This window comes from Aegilops tauschii, chromosome 6 (genome assembly GCF_002575655.3).
Source record: "Aegilops tauschii subsp. strangulata cultivar AL8/78 chromosome 6, Aet v6.0, whole genome shotgun sequence".
Classification (NCBI taxonomy): Eukaryota; Viridiplantae; Streptophyta; class Magnoliopsida; order Poales; family Poaceae; genus Aegilops; species Aegilops tauschii.
Genome location: NC_053040.3, coordinates 460,700,194 through 460,724,009, shown reverse-complemented (window position 1 = coordinate 460,724,009; position 23,816 = coordinate 460,700,194). Strand labels below are relative to the sequence as shown.

At 52.3% G+C, this 23,816-nt stretch overlaps 1 protein-coding gene across 1 annotated transcript; it reads right to left on the bottom strand.

The window, feature by feature from the left end:
- Positions 1-18,289: 18,289 nt before the first annotated feature.
- Positions 18,290-21,237, bottom strand: LOC109743615 (uncharacterized). Its single transcript, XM_020302706.4, has one exon. It carries the CDS (start codon positions 21,159-21,161, stop codon positions 18,423-18,425), a length of 2,739 nt encoding a protein of 912 aa, XP_020158295.3. The 5' UTR covers positions 21,162-21,237; the 3' UTR covers positions 18,290-18,422.
- Between the last annotated feature and the right edge of the window lie 2,579 nt (positions 21,238-23,816).

Sequence of the window (23,816 nt, the reverse complement as noted above, 5' to 3'; positions counted from 1 at the left end):
AAAAGGGCAAAGGGCAGAAGGGGAACTTCAAGAAGAACGGCAAGCAAGTTGCTGCGCAAGTGAAGAAGCCCAAGTCTGGACCTAAGCCTGAGACTAAGTGCTTCTACTACAAAGGGACTGGTCACTGGAAACGGAACTACCCTAAGTATTTGGCGGATAAGAAGGATGGAAAAGTGAACAAGTTATATTTGATATACATGTTATTGATGTGTACTTCACTAGTGTTTATAGCAATCCCTCGGTATTTGATACTGGTTCAGTTGCTAAGAGAAGTAACTCGGAACGGGAGTTGCAGAATGAACAGAAACTAGTTAAGGGCGAGGTGACGATGTTTGTTGGAAGTGGTTCCAAGATTGATATGATCATCATCGCACACTCTCTATACTTTCGGGATTAGTGTTAAACCTAAATAAATATTATTTGGCGTTTGCGTTGAGCACGAATATGATTTGATCATGTTTATTGCAATACGGTTATTCATTTAAAGTCAAAGAATAATTTTGGTTCTGTTTACATGAATAAAACCTTCGATGGTCATACACCCAATGATAATAGTTTGTTGGATCTCGATCGTAGTGATACACATATTCATAATATTGAAGCCAAAAGATGCAAAGTTAATAATGATAGTGCAACTTATTTGTGGCACTGCCGTTTAGGTCATATTGGTGTAAAGCGCATGAGGAAACTCCATGCTGATGGGATTTTGGAATCACTTGATTACGAATCACTTGATGCTTGCGAACCATGCCTTATGGGTAAGATGACTAAAACTCCATTCTCCGGAACATTGGAGCAAGCAACTGACTTATTGGAAATAATACATACTGATGTAGGCGATCCGATGAGTGTTGAGGCTCGCGACGGGTATCGTTATTTTCTGACCTTCACAGATGATTTGAGCAGATATGGGTATATCTACTTGATGAAACATAAGTCTGAAACATTTGAAAAGTTCAAAGAATTTCAGAGTGAAGTGGAAAATCATCGTGACAAGAAAATAAAGTTTCTACGATCTGATCGCAGGAGACGAATATTTGAGTTACGAGTTTGGTCTTCAGTTAAAACAATGTGGAACAGTTTCACAAATTCGTGCCACCTGGAACACCATAGCATAATGGTGTGTCCGACATTGTAACTGTACTTTATTAGATACTGTGCAATCTATGATGTCTCTTATCGATTTACCACTATCATTTTGGGGTTATGCATTAGAGACAGATGCATTCACGTTAAATAGGGCACCATCTAAATCCGTTGAGACGACACCGTATGAACTGTGGTTTGGCAAGAAATCAAAGTTGTCGTTTCTTAAAGTTTGGGGTTGCGATGCTTATGTGAAAAAGTTTCATCCTGATAAGCTCAAACCCAAATCGGAAAAATGTGTCTTCATAGGATACCCAAAGGAGACTGTTGGGTACACCTTCTATCACAGATCCGAAAGCAAGACATTCGTTGCTAAGAATGGATCCTTTTTAGAGAAGGAGTTTCTCTCGAAAGAAGTGAGTGGGAGGAAAGTAGAACTTGATGAGGTAACTGTACCTGCTCCCTTATTGGAAAGTAGTTCATCACAGAAATCTGTTCTTGTGACTCCTACACCAATTAGTGACGAAGCTAATGATGATGATCATGTAACTTTAGATCAAGTTACTACCGAACCTCGTAGGTCAACGAGAGTGAGATCCGCACCAGAGTGGTACGGTAATCCTAATCTGGAGGTCATGTTACTTGACCATGACGAACCTACGAACTATGAGGAAGCGATGATGAGCCCAGATTCCGCGAAATGGCTTGAGGCCATGAAATATGAGATGGGATCCATGTATGAGAACAAAGTGTGGACTTTTGTTGACTTGCCCGATGATCGGCAGGCCATAGAAAATAAATGGATCTTCAAGAGGAAGACGGACGCTGATAGTAGTGTTACTATCTACAAAGCTAGACTTGTCGAAAAAGGTGTTTGACAAAGTTCAAGGTGTTGACTACGATGAGATTTTCTCACTCGTAGCGATGCTTAAGTCTGTCCGAATCATGTTAGCAAATTGCCACATTTTATGAAATCTAGCAAATGGATGCCAAAACTACATTCCTTAATGGATTTCTTCAAGAAGAGTTGTATATGATGCAACCTGAAGGTTTTATCGATCCAAAGGGTGCTAACAAAGTGTGCAAGCTCCAGCGATCCATTTATGGACTGGTGCAAGCCTCTCGGAGTTGGAATAAACGCTTTGATAGTGTGATCAAAGCATATGGTTTTATACAGACCTTTGGAGAAGCCTGTATTTATAAGAAAGTGAGTGGGAGCACTACATCATTTTCTGATAAATATATGTGAATGACATATTGTTGATCAGAAATAATGTAGAATTTTCTGGAAAGCATAAAGGAGTATTTGAAAGGAGTTTTTCAAAGAAAGACCTCGGTGAAGCTGCTTACAAATTGAGCATCAAGATCTATAGAGATAGATCAAGATGCTTGATAAGTTTTTTCAATGAGTACATACCTTGACAAGATTTTGAAATAGTTCAAAATGGAACAATCAAAGAAAGAGTTCTTGCCTGTGTTACAAGGTGTGAAATTGAGTAAGACTCAAAGCCCGACCACGGCAGAAGATAGAAAGAGAATGAAATTCATTCCCTATGCCTCAGCCATAGGTTGTATAAAGTATGTCATGCTGTGTACCAGATCTATTGTATACCCTACCACTGAGTTTGGCAAGGGAGTACAAGAGTGATCTAGGAGTAGATCACTGGACAGCGGTCAAAATTATCCTTAGTGGAATAAGGATATGTTTCTCGATTATGGAAGTGACAAAAGGTTCGTCGTAAAGGGTTACGTCGATGCAAGTTTTGACACTGATCCAGAAGACTCTAAGTTTCCTAACCATAGACATGAGTTGTCATTTGATTAACGGGATCACATCATTAGGAGAATGATGTGATTGACTTGACCCATTCCGTTAGCTTAGCACTTGATCGTTTAGTATGCTGCTATTGCTTTCTTCATGACTTATACATGTTTCTATGACTATGAGATTATGCAACTCCCGTTTACCGAACGAACACTTTGTGTGCTACCAAATGTCACAACGTAACTGGGTGATTATAAAGGTGCTCCACGGGTGTCTCCGAAGGTACTTGTTGAGTTGGCGTATTTCGAGATTAGGATTTGTCACTCCGATTGTCGGAGAGGTATCTCTGGGCCCTCTCGGTAATTCACATCACTATAAGCCTTGCAAGCAATGTGACTAATGAGTTAGTTGCGGGACGTTGCATTACGGAACAAGTAAAGAGACTTGCCGGTAATGAGATTGAACTAGGTATTGAGATAGCGACGAACGAATCTCGGGCAAGTAACATACCGATGACAAAGGGAAAAACGTATGTTGTTATGCGGTTTGACCGATAAAGATCTTCGGAGAATATGTGGGAGCCAATATGAGCATCCAGGTTCCGTTATTGGTTATTGACCAGAGACGTGTCTCGGTCATGTCTACATAGTTCTCGAACCCGTAGGGTCCGCACGCTTAACGTTTGGTGACGATTTGTATTATGATTTTATGTGATTTTATGTACCGAAGGTAGTTCAGAGTCCCGGATGAGATCGGGGACATGACGAGGAGTCTTGAAATGGTCGAGATGTAAAGATCGATATATTGGACGACTATATTTGGACATCGGAAACGTTCCGAGTGGTTCGGGTATTTTTCGGAGTACCGGGGAGTTACGGGAATACGGGGAAGAAGTATATGGGCCTTATTGGGCTTTAGGGGAGAGAGAGAGGCAGGCCGCGCGCCCCCCCCAATGACTAGTCCGAATTGGACTAGGGTGAGGGGCGGCGCCCCCTCCTTCCTTCTCTTCCCTCTTCCCCTTCCTTGTCTCCTACTCCTACTACTTGGAAGGGGAGGAATCCTACTCCCGATGGGAGTAGGACTCCTCCAGGGCGCGCCATAGGGGCCGGCCCTCTCCCCCTCCTCCACTCCTTTATATACATGGCCAGGGGGCACCCCATAGACACAACAATTGGTCTCTTGATCTCTTAGCCGTGTGCAGTGCCCCCCTCCACCATATTCCACTTCGATCATACCGTAGCGGTGCTTAGGCGAAGCCCTGCGTAGGTAGCAACATCATCACCGTCATCACACCATCGTGCTGACGGAACTCTCCCGTGAAGCTCTGCTGGATCGGAGTTCGCGGGACGTCATCGAGCTGAACGTGTGCTGAACTCGGAGGTGCCATACATTCGGTACTTGGATCGGTCGGATCGTGAAGACGTACGACTACATCAACCGCGTTGTGCTAACGCTTCCGCTTTCGGTCTACAAGGGTACGTAGACAACACTCGCCCCTCTCGTTCCTATGCATCACCATGATCCTGTGTGTGCGTAGGAATTTTTTTTGAAATTACTACATTCCCCAACAGTTGGAATGGAATATCTTGAGCTCAACACAAGTGTAGGTGGTTCTCTCTCAGAAAATGTATGATGGAAGTGTAGGCATGTTCTGATGACTCTCTCCATGAATGAAGAGTGGGTGGAGGGGTATATATAGCCTCCACACAAAATCTAACAGTTACACAGAATTTACCAAACTCAGTGGGACCGAATGACGGTCAGACCGATTCAGTTCAAAATGTGAACATTAGGATTTTCGGTGTGACCAACATGTCAACTCGGTGAGACCGATTTCATTAGGGTTAGGGTATAACGTAATCTCGGTGAGACCGATTACACAAACTCGGTAGTACCGATTTTGGTAATAAGCAAACAGAGAGTTGGTCAGGCAAACTCGGTTGGACCGATTCGCTGATTTCGATTGGACTGAAACATTACGAAGGGGAAACAGAGAGTTTGCATTGCGAATTCAGTGGGACCGATCACTCATCTCGGTTAGACCGAAACGTTACGAAGGGAAACAGAGAGTTTGCAATCCCATCTCGGTGAGACCGAGATCCCTATCGGTGAGACTGAAGTGACTAGGGTTTTTGGCAATGGCTATGTCAGCAGAACTCGGTGGCGCCGGATAGAAAGATTCGGTAGGGCCGAGTTTGACTTTTGGTTTGGGACATACGTGGATATGAGAAAGTGGTTGAGGATTTTGGAGCATATCACTAAGCATTTTGAGCAAGAACCTCATTAAGCAACACCTCATCCCCTTTTAATAGTATTGGCTTTTCCTATGGACTCAATGTGATCTTGGATCACTAAAAGTAAAATATAGAGTCTTGAGCTTGAGCCAACATGTGTAGCATTTTGAGGGGTCCACATTCCTAATCCATGCCATGCCAATCATTGAGCTTTCCTGAAATATTTATCTTGAGATAGCATTAGCTCAATGAGCTATATGTTGTTAGTAATTACCAAAACCACCCAGGGATAGTTGCACTTTCACTGACCGGCGGCAACGGCGAAGCCAGGGAAGAACTCTGCACGAGAAGAAAATATTAGAAGCGAGAAGCCGACTTCTGCAGCAATCGGCGGCTGTTCAAAAGGAAGAGCCAACTCACCATCGATCATGTCCTCAATATCGCCATAGCCGTCGCTCAGTGCCTTCTCCTTGTCGGCCCAGCTCGAACACTCAGTCTCGAACTCGGCCAGGAGGTTGGCCTCGCCGTCCTTCGCTGCCTGGAGGGCCGCCTTGTGTTGATCCGCCTGGTCAGCCAGACGGTCGCGCTCTCCGGCCGCCTTGCGACACTCCTCCTCCTTAGCACGCAGCACGGTTTGGGCCTCGCCCAGCTGCTGCTGCAAGGCGGCGTTGGCTCCTACAAAGACAAGAAAGAAAAGACAAGTCAACAATCAACAAAAAGAAGAGTGGTTGCCGGAAGATCCGGCCCGGTTGCTCAGCAGTCGGCCCGAATCTCGGGGACTACACCCAGCAGGTGCGCTGACGCGCCCCCGCGAGAGAAAGAAGATGGAGTGCTTACTCCGGCTCTCAACCAAGTCAGTGTTCCGCTTGGCCAGCTCTTGGATATGGGAGTTGAAGGCGGCCGCACAGATGTTGTGGTAATCCTGCAACGAAGAAAACAAGAAGAAAAACAAGTTAGCACCCGGACCTTACCTATAAGTTCCGAGCCGCCTGCCCAGCAGCCGGCCCGGAACTCGGGGGCTACACCCAGTGGGTGCGCTGTCGCGCCCCCACGGAAGATTACAAAGATCAAAAGCAAAAACAAGGGGCATACCCGGACGGCAGTTCGCGTCGCCACAAACGCCTTCGTGTACTCCTGAAGGGTGGCACCTTGGGCTTGGAGAAGGGCCCGGACGTCCTATGCAGCCGTGTTCAAGACGGCCATGCCGCCCCCAGGCGTCCACTCCGGCGGGGCGCGGCTGCTCGCCTCTGCGTTAGGGGTTGACGAACTCGCGGCCCTGACCTCCTGCGGCCGTGGTGCTGAAACCGCCTTCTCCGCGCGATGGCGCGCCGTAGTACGCACCGCCGGGGTCGCCCCCGCCACCAGCTCGCCACCGATTGGTGGCACTTGCGGCGCCTCAGGCCGACTGGTCTGAGCATCGACGGTCGGGATGGGCGGGGTCGCTTCTGCCTCCATGATGACGGGGTCGCCCCCTCCCCTCTCCATGACCGGCTGGTCGTCGCCGGCTCTTCCAGTCGGCGCCTGTGTCTCTGGCACCGGTGGCGCGGAGTGCAGTGGGAGGACGAGTTGCGGAGCCCGGCCACACACGGACTCTTCTGATTGCGCTTTGGCGGCAGCGATCTCCTGCGCCTTGGCCGCTGCGTCGGCCTCCTCCTGCGCCGCCTTGGCCGCGTACGCCTTCTCCCGCTCTGCCTTTTCCTTCTCCGCCTTCTCCCGCTCCTCGCGCGCCTCCCGGGCGTTCCGCTCTGTCTCCGCATGAAGCTCGGCGCGCGTGTCTACGTGGCGGGTGCTGGAGGAGCCCTCCGCCGTCCTGATCACGGACACAGAGTCAGACCGCTCGAGAGAGAGCGGGGCCGTATTCAAAGCAAGATAAGAAGAAACTCAGAAGGAGTTTGCAAGAAAGAAGAAAAAGAAAGCGCAAAGGGATAGCAAACACTTATGAAGACACCGTGGGCGGCTGCTTCGGGGCCCTCTGGAACTGGGCCGCCTGGTCGCAACGGCCGAGTTCCTGGGCTTTTTCGGCCGGCTGCCGAACAGCGGCGGGCCAGCTCGGCGCGTCGCCTGGCGCGGTCGGCACCGCTGAGGAGCTCGCACCCGCCCTATCGACTCCCCGCGGGCGGCGGGGCCTCCTCCTCATAGTCGTCGGGCTAGTCCTCGACGCCGCCTCCTCCCGAGTCGCCTGCTCCGCCACCGCCACCTGTGGCGTCGTCTTCTTCCAGGGCGGCCGCCCCCAAGTCGGGATCGTCCGCGTCACTCACTGACCGGTCCGACAGGTACTCCTGACCCTATTCCAGGGCATCGGCTGCCAGCTGGGTTGTGAAGATCTGCATCGTGACCGACTGATCAGGTGGCAAAGCAGAACCCGGCAGACAAAGAGAAAAGAATTGAGGACTCACCGCGGGCGGCGGGTCTGCGCGGGAGTAGGGTCGCTTGCCGAACTGCCACTCTGCTTCTGGGAGCTTGTAGTTCGAAATATAGTTCACCAGCCAGGCCACTTCCATGTCCGGCATCTCCTTGGTGCACATCCGGCACGGGTCTTGATGCCCTCTCATCCGGATGATCAGATGAGGCCGGCCTTGAAGAGGGAGCACCCGGCGCACCACGAAGGCGGTCAGCAAGTCCGACCCCTTGAGGCCCTCCGACTCCGTCATCTCCTTGAGCCGAGCGACAACGGCGTTGGAGGCGGCCGACAGCGTCCTCGGCTTGAAAGTCCAGTTGGTGCAAGGTTCAGCCGGCGGGCCGGCTGTATAAGCCGGCAGGTTCACGAAGTTGCCCGTCGGGTGGACGTTCTTGACATAGAAGTAAGATTTTTGCCACACCTTGACCGACTGCGTCAAGCTGATGGACGGGAAGCTGTTCCCGGAGCTCGGACGTTGCACCGCGATGAAGGCTCCGCACTGGGCCGCCTCCCCCTTGATGGCGGTGCCGAGCTTGGTGTAGAAGAACTCCCCTCAGAGCTCGAGGGTGGGGAGAACGCCAAGGTAACCCTCGCAGAGGGTAACGAATGCGGACAGCAGAACCACTGTGTTCGGTGTGAGGTGGTGCGGCTGGAGGTGATAGAATTGGAGAAAGGAACGGAAGAAGCCGCTTGCCGGCATGCCGAAGCCCTGGAGGAAGTGCGACCGGAAGACGGGGCGTGGCTACAATGCAGCATGCCACCCCCGAATCTCGGGCAGAGCGTGGCTACAGTGCAGCATACCGGGCGGACGTCCCTCGCCCGGCGCGACACTGTTGCCACGCAGCCCATGACCTCACCCATGGCAGAGAAGACCATGCTCCCACTACGGGCTGTCGGTACGGTCCGCAGGCGGCGGGCCCTACCTGTCCGTGAGAAGCCAGAAGGCGGCGAGCCCAAACCAGTCGGCGCGGGGGGGGGGGGGGGGCGACTCCCAGCAGGCGGCCCTCCCCCTCCCTCGAAGCTTGTGCGCCATTAATTAGAAGAGACGGGGAGTGGCTACAGTGAGTGCCCGCCAGGCGGCGGCATTGTAGCCATGCCTTCCCCGACAAAGCACACATCATCAGTGGCATTGCCACAGTACTAAGCAGTCGGCAGGACCCGCCAGCGGCGGGCGCGGCCTGTCGGCCAAGTGCGAGACAGCCAGCGGGACCCACCAGGCGGCGGGCCCCAGCGGCCGGCGAACAAGCCGGCGACCGTAGAAACTGACAGCCAGATCCTACGCCCGGCCAGATTACCATTGTACCCCTGGGGGTAGGCCTATATAAACCCTCAGAACACCCATGCAAAGGGTTGAGACCTTAGTCCACCCATACATACACATAGAGAGAGGAAGCTAGGGCAAGCCTTGTTCTTCTTCCCCCTCTAGAGCAACAGCTCAAGGAGCAAGCTTGTAGCCACCATTGTTGCTCGAGTGATCATGCGGAGACCCCGCAGAGCAGGAGTAGGGGTGTTATCTCCTAGGAGAGCCCCAAACCTGGGTAAAGTGCGCCGGCGTTTGTGTCTACGCCTTATCCCGTTTCCAGGCACCGGCGACATCTTACTAGCTCCTACCATGATATATAAGCCATCCTTTGGCATATGTCTCCCAAACCCCCGACGACTAAGCATTAGGATTGTCCCTCTGGTTGTACTAATTTTTGCAGTCGTTATGTTCGCTATATGTCCATTGCCCGATGATCAGTAAGCATCCACGTTTCCCTTCCCCATTCATCTCAAATGTAAGATTTTTTGGTACAAGGTATTGTGGTTGAGTTTCTAATTCACAATACTAATTAAGCAACTATTTTTTGTGTCGTGCAGATTCAGTTTCATATATGGTGACTCTAATGTGGATATTTGATTTTCAGTTCATGTAATTGTGAGGGTTCCTTGTTGTATCACCATTTCTATCTACCCGTACATCCAATTTCTAAGCAAAAGAGGCACATAGTCCAAGCCAAGGAATGAAGCTTAGTGTTCTTGACGTGTGTATGCTCCTTCGGCCATGGACGAAGTGGACATGGTAATTCAGTCAACTTTCTTCCAATTTGGTATCGGTTAGTCATGTATGATGACTAAGATCTGCGTACCATTTATAACATTAGTGTTGATAAGATCGCCACCCTGATGGGCATGGGTCCAAGCAAAGGCGGGAGCTGTGGTGACTCTTCCAACACGCAGTCCATGTTTTCGGTCGTCGGATCTGCACTAATTGTTAATATGTCATGTAACTCCTGTACACTTGTATACACGTTTGTATGTAACCTTTCTAGATTTTAGGATCTAACCGAGAGCCCAGGCCTGCGTGCCGCTTCCCACGGGCTGACTCGTGTATATCTTGTACTCTTGTGTAATGATGCAGTCAGTGTGAATCAGATTTCTATCGTCCAACTTGGTATCACACTACAGGTTCTCGCCATGGCCGTCGACTCCTCCTCCTCCGCGGCCACTCTCGCCGCCACGTCCTCGGCCTCTAGCGCTGCGACCTCGCCGGGTTCCCTCTCCGACTCAGGCGGCACCTCCCCTGCCTCCTCGCCGTTCATCTTCGGCGGCACCTCGGCCCCCACCTCCTCCCAGTTCGCCCCTCTCTTCTTCACTGCACCACTGCCGTCTCCCTCCGCCACCTCCTCCCAACACCCAATCTTTCGTGACAGCATCCAAAACCACATCAAATTCCTTCTCAATCCAGATGACCACAACTACCATAAGTGGAAGTCATTCTTCCTCATGGTCCTGATCCGGTACGGCGTCACCCACTTCATCGAGCACCCTCTGCCACCCAACGCCGATGCTGCCACCCGTGAGATGGACGCCCACCTTGTCCTTTGGATCTATGCCACCCTCGCTGACCCCATTGTTGATCACGTCGTCGGCGCCACCTCCGCATACGAGCTCTGGTCTCGGATCCACGACTACTTCCTCGCCAATCGGGCTGCTCGGTACATGATGCTCAACCGGCAGTACCGCAACCTCAAGCAAGGGGATCTCTCCGTCGCCGAGTACGCTCGTCGCATGAAGCTCCTCACCGCCGGGCTCGCCGACATTGACCACGCCGTCACTGAGGTGGACCTCACCACCCAATTCCTCCATGGCATTGACAAGCGCCTCGACACCATCCGTGTGGTCTTGGGGGACACGGTGCCCCTACCGCCCTTCGAGACGGTGTTCTCCCACCTCAAGCTCGCCGAGGAGAATCAAGCCCAGCGTTCTGCTGATGAGAGCGCCATGCTGCTCGCTATCCATGGTAGCGCTACCCCTCCCACGGGTTCCTCTGGTCAGGCCGCTCCATCTGGCGCACGGCAGGGTGACCGCGGCGACCGCTTCTCGGAGCGCGGTCCAGATCGCGGCGGCCCACAGCCAGGACGGGGCTCCGGTTCGCGTCAGGACGGTGCAGATCGTGGGCGCGGCCGTGGCCGCGGGCGCGGCGACCAAGGCGGGCGCGGCGGCAACACCAACCCCTACGCGCCCCAGTTCAGCCCGTACATGGGGTTCTTCGCCCCCTACGGCATGGCACTGCCCGGTTCGCGTCCTGGTTGGATCCCGCCCAACAGCGCCGGTGTGCTAGGTCCTCGCTCGGGATCCCACGCGCATGCCTACCCGATGCAGCTCCCCGCCTACCCTGCGCCGATCCCCCCACAGCAGCCATCATGGGATCACCTTGCCATGCTGCAAGCCGCCTACAGCTCTCAAGGCTTCCCCAACACTGGTGCCCCCTCCCATGAGTGGTACCTCGACAGCGGCGCTTCCTCCCACGTCACAGGCAACCCTGGTAACCTCACCTTCTTGAATTCTCGTTTAAAGCGTCATTTATCTAGTATTGTTGTTGGCAATGGTACTCATCTCCCTATTCAGGCCACCGGCTCCACCTCTCACCCTCCCCACAACTTCCATCTACGTGATGTTTTATTCTCTTCCACTGTTGTTACTAGTCTTATTTTTGTTCGTCAATTTACTAAAGACAATTCTTGCTCTATAGAATTTTACCCATTCGGTTTTCTTGTGAAGGACCTTCGCACCAGGAAAGTCATCATGATCTCCGCTAGTACCGGCGACCTCTATCCATTTTATGGCAATAACCAGGCTTGGCGTGCTGCTCTCTCCACCACTGTCTCCTCCGGCGATGTGTGGCATCGTCGCCTCGGCCACCCTAGTCCACAAACTTTGTCTTCATTAGTGGCTACTGATTTTCTCGCTCCTTGTAATAAACGTGCACACTCTCCATGTACCGCTTGTCAATTAGGAAAACAACCGCACCTTTCCTTTCCTTCCTCTAGTAGTCGCACCTTTGCACCATTTGAATTAATACATTGTGATTTGTGGACCTCTTCAGTGGTCAGTTTTTCTGGCTATCAGTATTATTTGGTTGTGCTTGAAGATTACTCCCACTTCTCGTGGACATTTCCTCTACGCCACAAATCCGACACCTCCACCACCCTATAACGCTTCTTCTCGTTTGTTCGTACCCAATACAACATAATCATCAAGGCATTGCAATGCGATAATGGCGGCAAATTCATCAACTCCTCCCTACGCACTTTCTTCTCTGCGAATGGCATTGTCTATCGTTTCTCGTGCCCCCACACTTCCCCCCAAAACGGAAAAGCCAAGCGCCTTCTTCGGACCACCAACGACATTGTGCGCACTCTCCTTGTCCAAGCCAATCTTACCCCGCCGTTTTGGGTCGAAGCACTTCATACCGCCACCTACCTTCTCAACCGGAGACCCTCTCGTGCCATTCAAAACTACACCCCATACTACATGCTTCATGGCGTTCATCCTACATACGACCATCTCCGCGTGTTTGGCTGCCTTTGTTTTCCTAATTTATATGCCACCACCGACCACAAACTCTCCCCACGCTCCACTCGCTGCGTTTTTCTGGGCTATCCCCTCGAGCATAAGGGGTACCGCTGCTACGATCTCACAACTCGTCGTGTTATAGTTTCACGTCACGTCGTCTTTGACGAAAGAATTTTTCCCTACGAGCCCCCCGCACCCTCGGCCTCTCCACGCCTCCCCACAGAAAATCCGGCGCGATCCCGCCTCCTTCAGCTTCCAGATTCGGTCGCCAACCCCGCTGATTCCTCGTTCCCCATCTCACCTACCCAATCCGATGGGACACCTCCATGCAACCCTATCTCGCCTCGCCAGCCGTCCAACAACCCCACCACCCCACCCACGAGCCCCGCCTCCACCAGCTCGCACCGGCCCACCGAATCCGCCTCGCATGCATCGCCTGCCCCACGCGCGTCCTCGGGCGATCCGCCTGCCACCCCTTCCTTCTCGGATCACGCACCCCCCGACCCTGCCCCCAGATCCTCCTCGGGTCCCGCGCCTTCCCGCTCTGGCCGGGACCCCACGCCATCTTCCTCCGATTCCGCGCCTTCCACTCCCGTTCGGCCGCGTCTTCCTGCCCGCGCCCAGCCAATCAAGCCCCCACACAACTCCCATAAAATGAAAACACGTGCCAAATCCGGATTTTGCATTCCCAAACGTCTTTTCCTCTCTGCCCAGCCGAGTTCCACCATATCTCCTATCCCTCCCACATATCGCTCGGCTCTCCAAGACCCACATTGGCAACAAGCAATGCGTGATGAATTTGATGCTTTAACCGCTAATTCGACTTGGTCTTTGGTTCCTAAGCCTACAGGTGTGAATGTGGTGACTGGCAAGTGGATCTTCCGCCACAAGTTCAACAATGATGGTACATTGGCACGGTATAAGGCGCGCTGGGTTGTTCGTGGTTTCACTCAAAAGGAAGGTGTCGACTATGACAAGGCGTTTAGTCCGGTGGTCAAACCGGCTACCATCCGCGCTGTCATCAGCATTGCTACGACGAGCTCGTGGCCCATCCACCAACTTGACGTCAAAAATGCCTTCCTCCATGGGGACCTCAAGGAGACGGTCTATTGTGCACAACCGGCTGGCTTTGTGGACTCGTCTCGTCCGGACCATGTGTGTCTCCTTCGTAAGTCTCTTTATGGCTTGAAACAAACCCCTAGCACATGGTTCCATCGCTTTCGGTCTTTCCTTTTGTCACTAGGTTTTCTTGCATCCAAGAGTGACTCCTCACTGTTCATTCTACATCACGGCACTTCCATCGCATATTTGCTTGTGTACGTAGATGACATCATCCTCACCGCCAGCTCCCCACACACCCTTCGCCATGTCATCCATTATCTTAAGCAAGAAGTCTCCATGACCGACCTCGGCGACCTCCACCACTTTCTTGGCATCAATGTTACCACCAACCATTCGGGCCTCTTTCTCTGCCAACAACAATATGCACTAGAGATCCTCGACCGCGCTCATATGCTAAACTGTAAGCCTGTTTCCACACCCATTGACACCACGTCTAAACTGTCCGCCGCCGATGGCCTTCCCTTGGCCAATCCCACGCTGTATCGTAGTCTCGCCGGTGCTTTACAGTATCTCACACTCACTCGCCCCGACATCTCATACGCCGTCCAACAAGTTTGCCTCTTTATGCATGCACCACGCGACTCCCACATGCAGCTCATCAAACGCATCTTACGCAACATCCGCGGCACCACACACTTTGGCTTACAGTTTTATCGCTCCTCTTCTCATGATCTCATTGCATATACGGATGCCGATTGGGCCGGTTGCCCCGTCACCCGTAAATCTACCTCTGGGTTCTGTGTTTTTCTTGGGCAGAACCTTCTCTCGTGGTCGTCGAAACGGCAACCCACGGTGTCCCGTTCCAGTGCCGAGGCTGAGTACCGCGGTGTCGCAAATTGTGTGGCAGAGTCCTGTTGGTTACGGCAGCTCCTTCATGAGTTACGTCGCCCGCCCTCTCAGGCTACGATTGTATATTGTGACAATGTCAGTGCTACATACATCGCTTCCAACCCGGTGCAACACCAGCGTACGAAGCACATCGAGATTGACTTGCACTTCGTCCGTGACCGCGTGGCGCTCGGTGAAGCTCGCGTTTTGCACGTGCCATCCAGCTCCCAGTACGCTGATGTATTCACCAAGGGTCTGCCATCCCATGTGTTTCATGAGTTCCGTAGCAGCTTGAACGTCCAGCCTAATGGCGTTCCAGCTGAGGGGGGGTGTTAATATGTCATGTAACTCCTGTACACTTGTATACACGTTTGTATGTAACCTTCCTAGATTTTAGGATCTAACCGAGAGCCCAGGCCTGCGTGCCGCTTCCCACGGGCTGACTCGTGTATATCTTGTACTCTTGTGTAACGATGCAATCAGTGTGAATCAGATTTCTATCGTCCAACTCTAATAGGCATTTGTAGCCTCGGGATCTATTTCTTTAATCTCGCATGGGCTTCAATGACAAACAGAGGTGTGGTTTGATTAGCTGCACCCGCTCTCCCCTAAGTTTGTACATGGCTCCTGGGAGGTTAGCTTTGTTTATTCCCTGTATTTATTTATCTTTGTTCCTTCCAAAAAATATGCTCAGTCTGTTGCAGTTTAGAGTGCAGGGTATAGAACTATGTCATTAGGGATGTCTTCACATCAAGGACATTTGGAATTTGGTGTCCAATCAGGCATATTAGATTTTGTAAATCGTCAAGGCCACAATGTTAGATGAAGGTATAATGTGCTCTGCAATTCTGCATAATGCAATTTGGAATCACATTTTCTGTATGGTTTGTTTGCACTCCCTATTGTGACATAAATTCCTAATTCTTCGGCATGTAATCTGCAAAATCACCGTATGTTTTGTTTTACGAGCTATTGGTCTTTGTTGATATGTATATTGCACGCGCTTGTTGTGGAATAAATGGGAGTTTTCATTCTTTGTGATTGGACGAGCATCAAATTTCTGAAAAGAGTCTGTCTAGGACACATCTAAATTTCTGAAAAGAGTTATGTCACATCTAACCTGATCTTCACTATGTTTGTGGTCTATTTTTTTTGTCTCAGTTTTTTTTTGTTCTTTGTTGCTGCCTTATTTGTGGGAGGTTAGATGTGACATCCTTAGAAAACATCTAGATGTGAATTAGACAAATTGTTCTGAAAATAATTATGCCCAAAAAAGTGACAAAGATGCATACACCATTAAGTAGTTGACTTAGGCTATGATAGCATATGAACAGTTCATGAAAGAAGCATAGGCAAGGACATTAGAGAATTATTTTATATTATATATGATGGTCCTTTAAGTGTACCACCAACAATATTTTGAAGTGCTACAGCTAGGAGATGAATCTCCATATTCATTGATGTTTCTAAAGGTAAGAGCATCTCCAGCCGCGCCTCCAATAGGCCCCTTTTTTTGTCGCCGGTGCCGAATATTCGGCCCAGTCGTGCCCCCATAAGTCCAATTTTTGCCGGCTCGGGCCGATTTTGGCGTCGGCGGACCCAGTCCGAACCCGGCATGCTGCGGGGCACCTGGGGGCGCCGGGGAAACATATTTTCGCGCGAACGGGAATGGGCCCGCTGAGTTAGCGACTCGCCGCCTTCGTCGTCCTCATCGCCCCGGTTCCCGCGGGAATCAATGTCAAGGCTGCCGTGCTGCCGCGCCGGTCAGCCTTCCGTTGATGCCTCACGGGCGGCCCAGTGAAGCCGCGGGGGACGCGCGAACCGCCCGCTCCCGCCACGTGGTACCCGGTGGGCAGCCTCTCACCGCCCATCCTCGGCTATAGAAGCCGACCTCCCCGCCGGTGAACGCCACAACTCGTAACTGACGCCCCTCTCGCCACAACTCGCTACCGAGCCCCTCTCGCCCCCTCTCGCCACCGAAGCCCCTCTCCCCCACTCTTCCCCGCCGACGAGCAATGGTCGAGCGTTACCTAGGTGACGCCGCGGCAGCGGACGGCTTCGGCCGACGCCATCTGCACGAGGACGAGGCGCGCCTCCTCTACGAGGCCGACTACCCGGTGCCCCCGGACATGCGGGTGCCGAGCTCGTGCAGGCTAAGCGCCGGTGGCGTCCCGGTGCCCCCGGCGCCCATTGGTGTAGAACGGCGCGCCGAGATAGCGCGCATCAGCTCGTCACTGTCGGAGGAGAAGCGGAACGAGCCGACGTACGCCTCCGACGGCCACATGCTGTGGACGATGTACTTCGACCGCCGCCACGCCGACCAGGTCGCCTCCACAAACGGCGTCCTGCCCCGCGGCCGCCTCAACTCCGACGGGTGGCGCGAATGGTGGGGCGTGCTCGGCTGCACCCTCGAAGCCGTCCTCGACCACATCGAGGCCGGCAACATGCCACGCCTGGAGTACCCGGCACCCCCGTCCTTCTCTCGCCGCCGCGGTCGTTCCTGGATGCCGCGACGAATGGAGACGGCGACCTCTTCGTCGTCGGGGATCGGGCTCTCTTTCCTCCAATTTGTCGGCGCTCCGCCCCGTCAAGCCGTAGCCGCAGGAGACGCCGCTTGGGTGCCGCACCCGCGGCGGCGCCCTCGTCATCAACGAGTGTGGCCGCCCCTCTCCTTCTTCCTACTGCCTCGTCAGGCCGAAGACCGAGCCAAGATTGCTCCCCGTCAAGAAGGGGCACGCAGACATGGCCGCCGACGACGAGACGGCTCTCAAGTGGGCGAGGGACGACTACGTCCGTGAGCAGATGGAGCGCCAGCGCGCGCCTTCGACAAGATCGCCGCTCGGCACCGCGGACGCGAGGAGGGCGGCGTCGTCATCCTCGACAGCGGTGACGAGGAGGCACCCGGGCCGTCCAACCCCCCGCGCGTCGGCGACCCTGGTCAGGGGTGCAGCAGGGACGGCGGCGGCGGCGGGACGCAGGGCAGCGGCGATGATGACGACGACGACGACAACGGCGGCGGCGACTACACCCGGTTCTACAGTTTCCTCGGCATGTGGAAGGCGGGCGGCGGCAACGGCGTAGTAGTGCTAGGCCTAGTTGTCGTTTTTATGTAGTTTTAAATCATGTTTTTTTTTGTACAAATTTGAATGAATCACCGAGTTTGGACGAATTTTGTGTCGTGTTTGGCCGATTTGGGGGCGATCTGGGGGCGGCGGCTGGGAACACGTTCGCCCCCACGCCAAAATTAACGTCGGTTCGGCCCCAGGCGGCGCTTTTTCGGCGTTCTAGGGCCGAACGGCTAGAGATGCTCTAAGAAAAGAGAAATACATAATATACCTAAATGTGATATGCATAGTATGCCTGCTGCAAGTTTGTGCCATTTATTCCATCGTGATAACCATATTGTGCAATTGTAGCCTGATTTGGTTCGACAGAAAGTTTTGGGAAACATCACCTTGGTCGCTAAATTATGACATGTCTATTTTATTACATCAACCAGTGTTGTGATGTTGACATGGATTACCTCTCTTCATTGTTTGCACATTTAGAACAGATTGTGTTTGTTCATATATTAGTAAAATTGTTCCTCCTTGAAGTCTATACTCATATGTGATACACACCAAGTAATTGGTCATTTCACTCATTTGTGCTGGTGCTTGTGTTATCTATGCAGCAAATCGTGTTAGGTAATTCAAACACTGTTGCTTTTTCTCACACTTTACAAAATCAAATACTATGAAGGCCAGAGCATTGGTTGCATTGTTTTCATTCAAATTGCTAATAATAAACAGCACAGGTTTCCAGCGAAAAAACAACAACACAGGTTGATGATAAATCATGTATGATAATACTTTAACAGCAAACAATTGTGAAATATATATCCATATATTTTTATGAGTTCCAACCATCCTATTGAAAAAATGGACGGGCGCAGCAACGTGCGCCGTCATGATCTGGCAGGCATCATAGCATACATACATGGGTTAAAGCAGAAGGAAATTTGCACGACAATGTTAAAAAAAAAACTGTGAACACATGTTGTCCATGAAAACTTAAACCAAGATACATTCGCTTCTCTGAACCAGACTCAATCAATTTATATGCGGTGGAGTATTATTCTGCAAAGGTAGCGGCCGTAGGCAGACCGGGCTTAGTTCAGTCCAGGCAGCTTCTCCATGATCTTGTCCATGAGGCTCTTCTTCTCACCGGCCCCGTCGGTGCCGTGTGTCCCAGTACCAGTTGTTACGTTGTGTCCTTGCTGCCCACCGTCGGTGGCCGTGGTGCCATGCATCTCCGTGCCGGTCATTCCAGTGTGTCCATCCTGCCCGTAGGTGCCAGCAGTATGCTGGTGGTCATCGTGGCCAACGGGGAGCTTCTCCTTGATGTTCTCCATGGCATCCTTCTTCTTGTCGATGCCGTCGGTGCCCTGTGTTCCCTTATCGGTCACTCCGGTGTGTCCGTGCTGCCCGTAGGTGCCGCCGGTGGACGGGGTGCCATGCGTCGCTGTGTCGGTGTGTCCTTGCTGCCCGTAGGTGTCACCGGTCTGCTGGCGGTCATTCTGGCCCCCGGGGAGCTTCTGATTGGTGTTCTCCATGATGCTCTTCTTCTCGCCTGTGCCGCCAGAGCCGTACGCCTTTGTGTCGGTCACTCCAGTGTGTCCGTGCTGCCCATAGGTGCCGTCGGTGGCCGGGGTGTCATGCGTCCCCGTGCCGGCGTGGCGCTCGTCGGTGCGAACAGTCTGCGGGTGGTCGTCATGGCCGTCGGGGAGCTTCTCCTTGAGGTTCTCCATGACACCCTTCCTCTCGTCGGTGTCGTGTGACACTCTGCCGGTCATTCCGGTGTGTCCCTGCTGACCATCTATGCCGTCTGTGGCCGTGGTGCTATGCATCCCGATTCCAGTCATTTCGGTGTCTTCCTGGCTCCCGTAGGTGCCACCAGTCTGTTGGTGGTCACCATGGCCACCAGGGAGCTTCTCCTTGATGTTCTCCATGGCGCCCTTCTTCTCGCCGGTGCCATATGTCCCCGTGTCGGTTATCCCGGTGTGTCCCTGCTGCCCGTAGGTGTCGCCGGTGGCAAGGGTGCCATGTGTTGCAGTGTCGGTGTGTCGCTGCTGCCCATAGGTGTCACCGGTTTGCTGGCGATCATCGTCGCCACCGGGGAGCTTGGCCTTGATGTCCTCCATGACGCCCTTTTTCTCGTTGTTGCCGTGCGTCCCCCAGCCGGTCATTTCGGTGTGTCCCTGCTCGCCATAGGTGTCGCCCGTGGCTGAGGCGCCATGCATCGCCGTGCCGGTTTGTGCCTGCTGACCGTAAGTGCCACTGGTGTGCTGGTGGTCTTTGTCGCCGCTAGGCAGCTTGTCGTTGATGTTCTTCATGATGCCCTTCTTCTCGCCGGTGTCGATGCCGTGCATCCTCGTGCCAGTGGCTCCGGTGTGTCCGTGCTGCCCGTAGGCACCATCGGTGGCCGGGGCGCCATGTGTCCCCGTACCGATGATTCCTTGCTGCACAGTGGTGTTGCCAGTGGCTAATGCGCCATGCGTCGCCGCATCGGTGTGTCCCTGCTGCCCGTAGGTGCCACCAGTCTGTTGGTGGTCCCCGTGGCCACCAGGGAGCTTGTCATTGATGTTCTCCTTGACGCCCTTCTTCTCTCCCGTGTCGGCGCCATGCAGCCCCGCCCCAATGGCCCCGGTGTGTCCGTGCTGCCCGTAGGCACCATGGATGGCAGGGGCGCCATGTGTCCCCGTACCAGTATTTTCTTGCTGCCCATAGGTGCCACTGGTGGCTGTGGGGCCATGCGTCGCCACATCGGTGTGTCCCTGCTGCCCGTAGGTGCCACCTGTCTGCTGGTGGTTCCCATGGCTAGCAGGGAGCTTGTCATTGATGTTCTCCATGACGTCCTTCTTCTCGCCCGTGTTGGTGCCGTGCATCCCCGTGCCGGTGGCCCCGGTGTGTCGGTGCTGCCCATAGGCACCATCGGTGGCCGGTACGGCATGTGTCCCCGTACCGGTGTTTCCCTGCTGCCCATACGTGTCATCGATGGCTGAGGTGCCATGCGTCACCGTAGCGATGTGTCCCTGATGGCCGTAGGTGCCAGCAGTTTGCTGGTGGTCCCCATGGCCACCAAGGAGTTTGTCATCAATGTCCTCCACGTCACCCTTCTTCTCACCCGTCTCGACGCCGTGCATCCCCGTCCCGGTGGTCCTGGTGTGTCCGTGCTTCCCGTAGCCACCATTGGTGGCAGGGGCGCCATGTGTCCCCGTACTGGTGTTTCCCTCCTGGCCATAGGTGTCGCCGGTTGCTGAGGCGCCATGCGGTTCCGCGGCCGTGTGTCCCTTCTGCCCGTAGGTGCCACCAGTCTGCTGGTGGTCCCCATGGCCACCAGGGAGCTTGTCGACGTCCTTCTTCTCGCTGGTGTCGGTGCCGTGAATCACCGTGTCGGTGGACCCAGTGTGTCCGTGCTGCCTGGAGGCACTATCGGTGGCCGGGGCGCCATGTGTCTCCATACCGGTGTTTCCCTGCTGGCCATAGGTGCCGCCGGTAACTGAGGCGCCATGCGTCGCCGCGGCAGTCTGCCCCGGTTGACCGTAGGTGCCACCAGTCTGCTGGTGGTCCTCGTGGTCACCAGGGAGCTTGTCATTGATATTCTCCATGACGCCCTTCTTCTCGCCGGTGTCGGCATCGTGCATCCCCGTGCCGGTGGCTCCGGTGTGTCCGTGCTGCCCGTAGGCACCATCGGTGGCCGGGGTGCCATGCGTCCCCGTAGTGGTGTGTCCCTGCTGCCCGTGGGTGGCAGCGGCCTGCTGGTGATCACCGTGGCTGCTGGAGAGCTTCGCCTTGATCTTGCTCATGATGCTCTTCTTCTCGCCGGTGCCGTGTCCCTGGTGCTCCATCCTGCACCAAACTTGTCACTTGGGAAATCTACTAGTGCTGTTGTTTAGTGTTTACTTGGAGCAGGTGGTTGTGTGAAGCAGGTGCTCCACGAGGCAGTATTTATAGGCCGTTAGAGGATAGACGAAGCACGACGTGTTCTCTCGTGAGTGGATGGGCAGGTGACTGCCGACTAGCCCATAATGAGGGGTGGTCAGATTAACGAATCGCCGTGGCAGGGCGCTACGTGTGCTTGCATGAGTTGGTCGGCAGGTGGCTGCCGACTAGAGGAGCCGGGCCTCGGAAGGCAGCGGGCGCGTCCCGGTCTCCACGTCCCACCTCATTCGTCCTCGTCCGGAAAAAAATGATTCCTCCCCTTTTTCGCTTGCAAAAATGGCATTGTTTGCTTAAGGAGATGCGGATCGGAAGTGTCGGCATGTGACGACAACGAACGTAACTAGACGAAGCATACGAGAGGGCAAGTGCTTTGATTCAAAGAATTTTATAGGATTTTTTTCTCTGTTGGCTACTCGATTCATGGGTTTGAAATGCGTAGTAATTTTCCTTAGAATTCGTTATGCTGGTACTTTCACCATTTCCTTATACAAGACCACAAACTCAGATTACAGGTATCAAGATAAAATTTAATGACTGCTTTGCAAGACAACTTTTTTTTACGTTAATCGTGATCATTAATACATTTGCATGCATGCAAAAAAAGGAACGGGAATGAAGTAGCATACTGTCATTATGACTACATGCATGCAAGTATTAAAACATCATAAATTTTTATCTCAATTACTGTTAGTGGCCTTATATAGATGCGACATGTATTTTTCATAATAGCCTTGTATAAAGGAATGAAGGAAGTATCAAACACTACTTTATCCGAATTCTCCTAGTTTTCTAATTCGGTGGGATTCGAGATGACATGTCACTATAATCCTTGATTTTTTTTCTATCACCGCATTTTGAGAATCAAAGAGGCATTGGTTTGGCGCCCCAACCTAGCAACTCACCCGTCCCACCTGCTCCCTCCTTCCCATCGCCGTAGGACGCCGTGAGACAAAACACGTGGGTGCCATGCTTTTTCATGGCGTGGCATGCGGTATGTGGTCACATTGGCGTGGGATATGGTCTGGTGGCCATCGTTGGTGCGGGCAGTGGCGAAGCTATGTGCAATGTTGAGGGGGCCGCCACCCCCCCCCCCACCCCAGCCATACCATATTTGCTGAAGGAAAAAAAATAAGAGGCTTAAATTAAGAAGATTGTTGTCATTTGGCCGCTTCAAAAGTGCATATTTTCACTTTGCCCCCCCCCTTTGATTCCCCGCTAGCTCCGACACTGGGTGCGGGATACTTTCTCTGATGGCGCAGCGACACATGCGAGCTAGTGCATGACCAACATGGACGTGAGTACACGAGCGGTTACTTGTTCGAGCTGCGTGCAAGAGGAGGACGACCACAACAATGCGAGGTAGATCATGGACGGTGTGTCCGCTCCGGATCTTTGAAATTCAAAACGTTAACTTTCCGAATTTGTACTTTCAAAAATAAATTTCAGAAATCTTGACTTTCATTTTTTTCTTTTAAAACACTTTGAACTTTCAAAATTATTTTGAAATTTCAAACTTATATAATTTTGTAAACTATCATGCGAAAAAGACTAGAAAACTAGCATCCTTTGTGGGGTATTTTTGTGACTTCCAACATTGATTCAACATGGTTATTATTTATTAAACTCGATTTGGAATGTTCATATTATTGATGTACATGATGCATAATAACAAATGCAAAATTATACTCGAAAAGTAATACCTGAGGTGCCGATGTAGCTGTAATTTCATTTGTGGAAGCAATACTCGAGGTGTCGAGGAAAACTGTGCTAGAATACAATAGAGGAATTACTTGAGGTTGACTCTAGTAAAATTAATATGTATGTACGTTTATTATCATGGTGGAAGAGTTGGGTTCATTTTGCATGGTTAGTTCTGCAAGGTGTTGACCCACATGCTCGGATTGGAACTTAATCTCATATACGCAATGTGATCATGCACATAACTCGCACATGTATGCTAGAGACTATAATATTAGACTCATAGAACTGTCGTGTTGAATCATGGTCCATGACATAACTCAGGTCATCCATACTTTTGTGGCAGAAATATAGTCCATAAATAGGTTCCTACCCTCTAGGCTTAATATGCAATTGTTAGCGGTGCCACAAATAAGATGAATTCAAGGGTAGACCACATAACCCACAATCCAGCACCACCATGTGACAGACAACTGAAGCACATTGTGCAGTGGGAAAACTTGTGTATCCCAACATGTCGGTTACCACTTCTACCGGTCATAGGACGTGAGAGACTCACGTGGCGCTTTTAAGAGAAATTCTATGAGAGTGGCTATATATGACCGATCGCCATAATAACCTCTATTATGGCAACTTTGGTCAAAAAAGCCCTCTGGCAAAGTTTCCTTCTTGTCAGGGATCGTCATATTTTATGGAGTGCCCTCCATATCTACCATGTCATATATGGTGTCTCGGGGCTACCTTTTGGAGCATGCTCCATATGAAAGTTACGTCTCGTTTGTGTGGTGGGAAGGAAACTTTAGGTGCCCCCCACCTCACATGGGATTGCAAGAAGGTTGGAAAAAAATGTCCCATTGATGAGT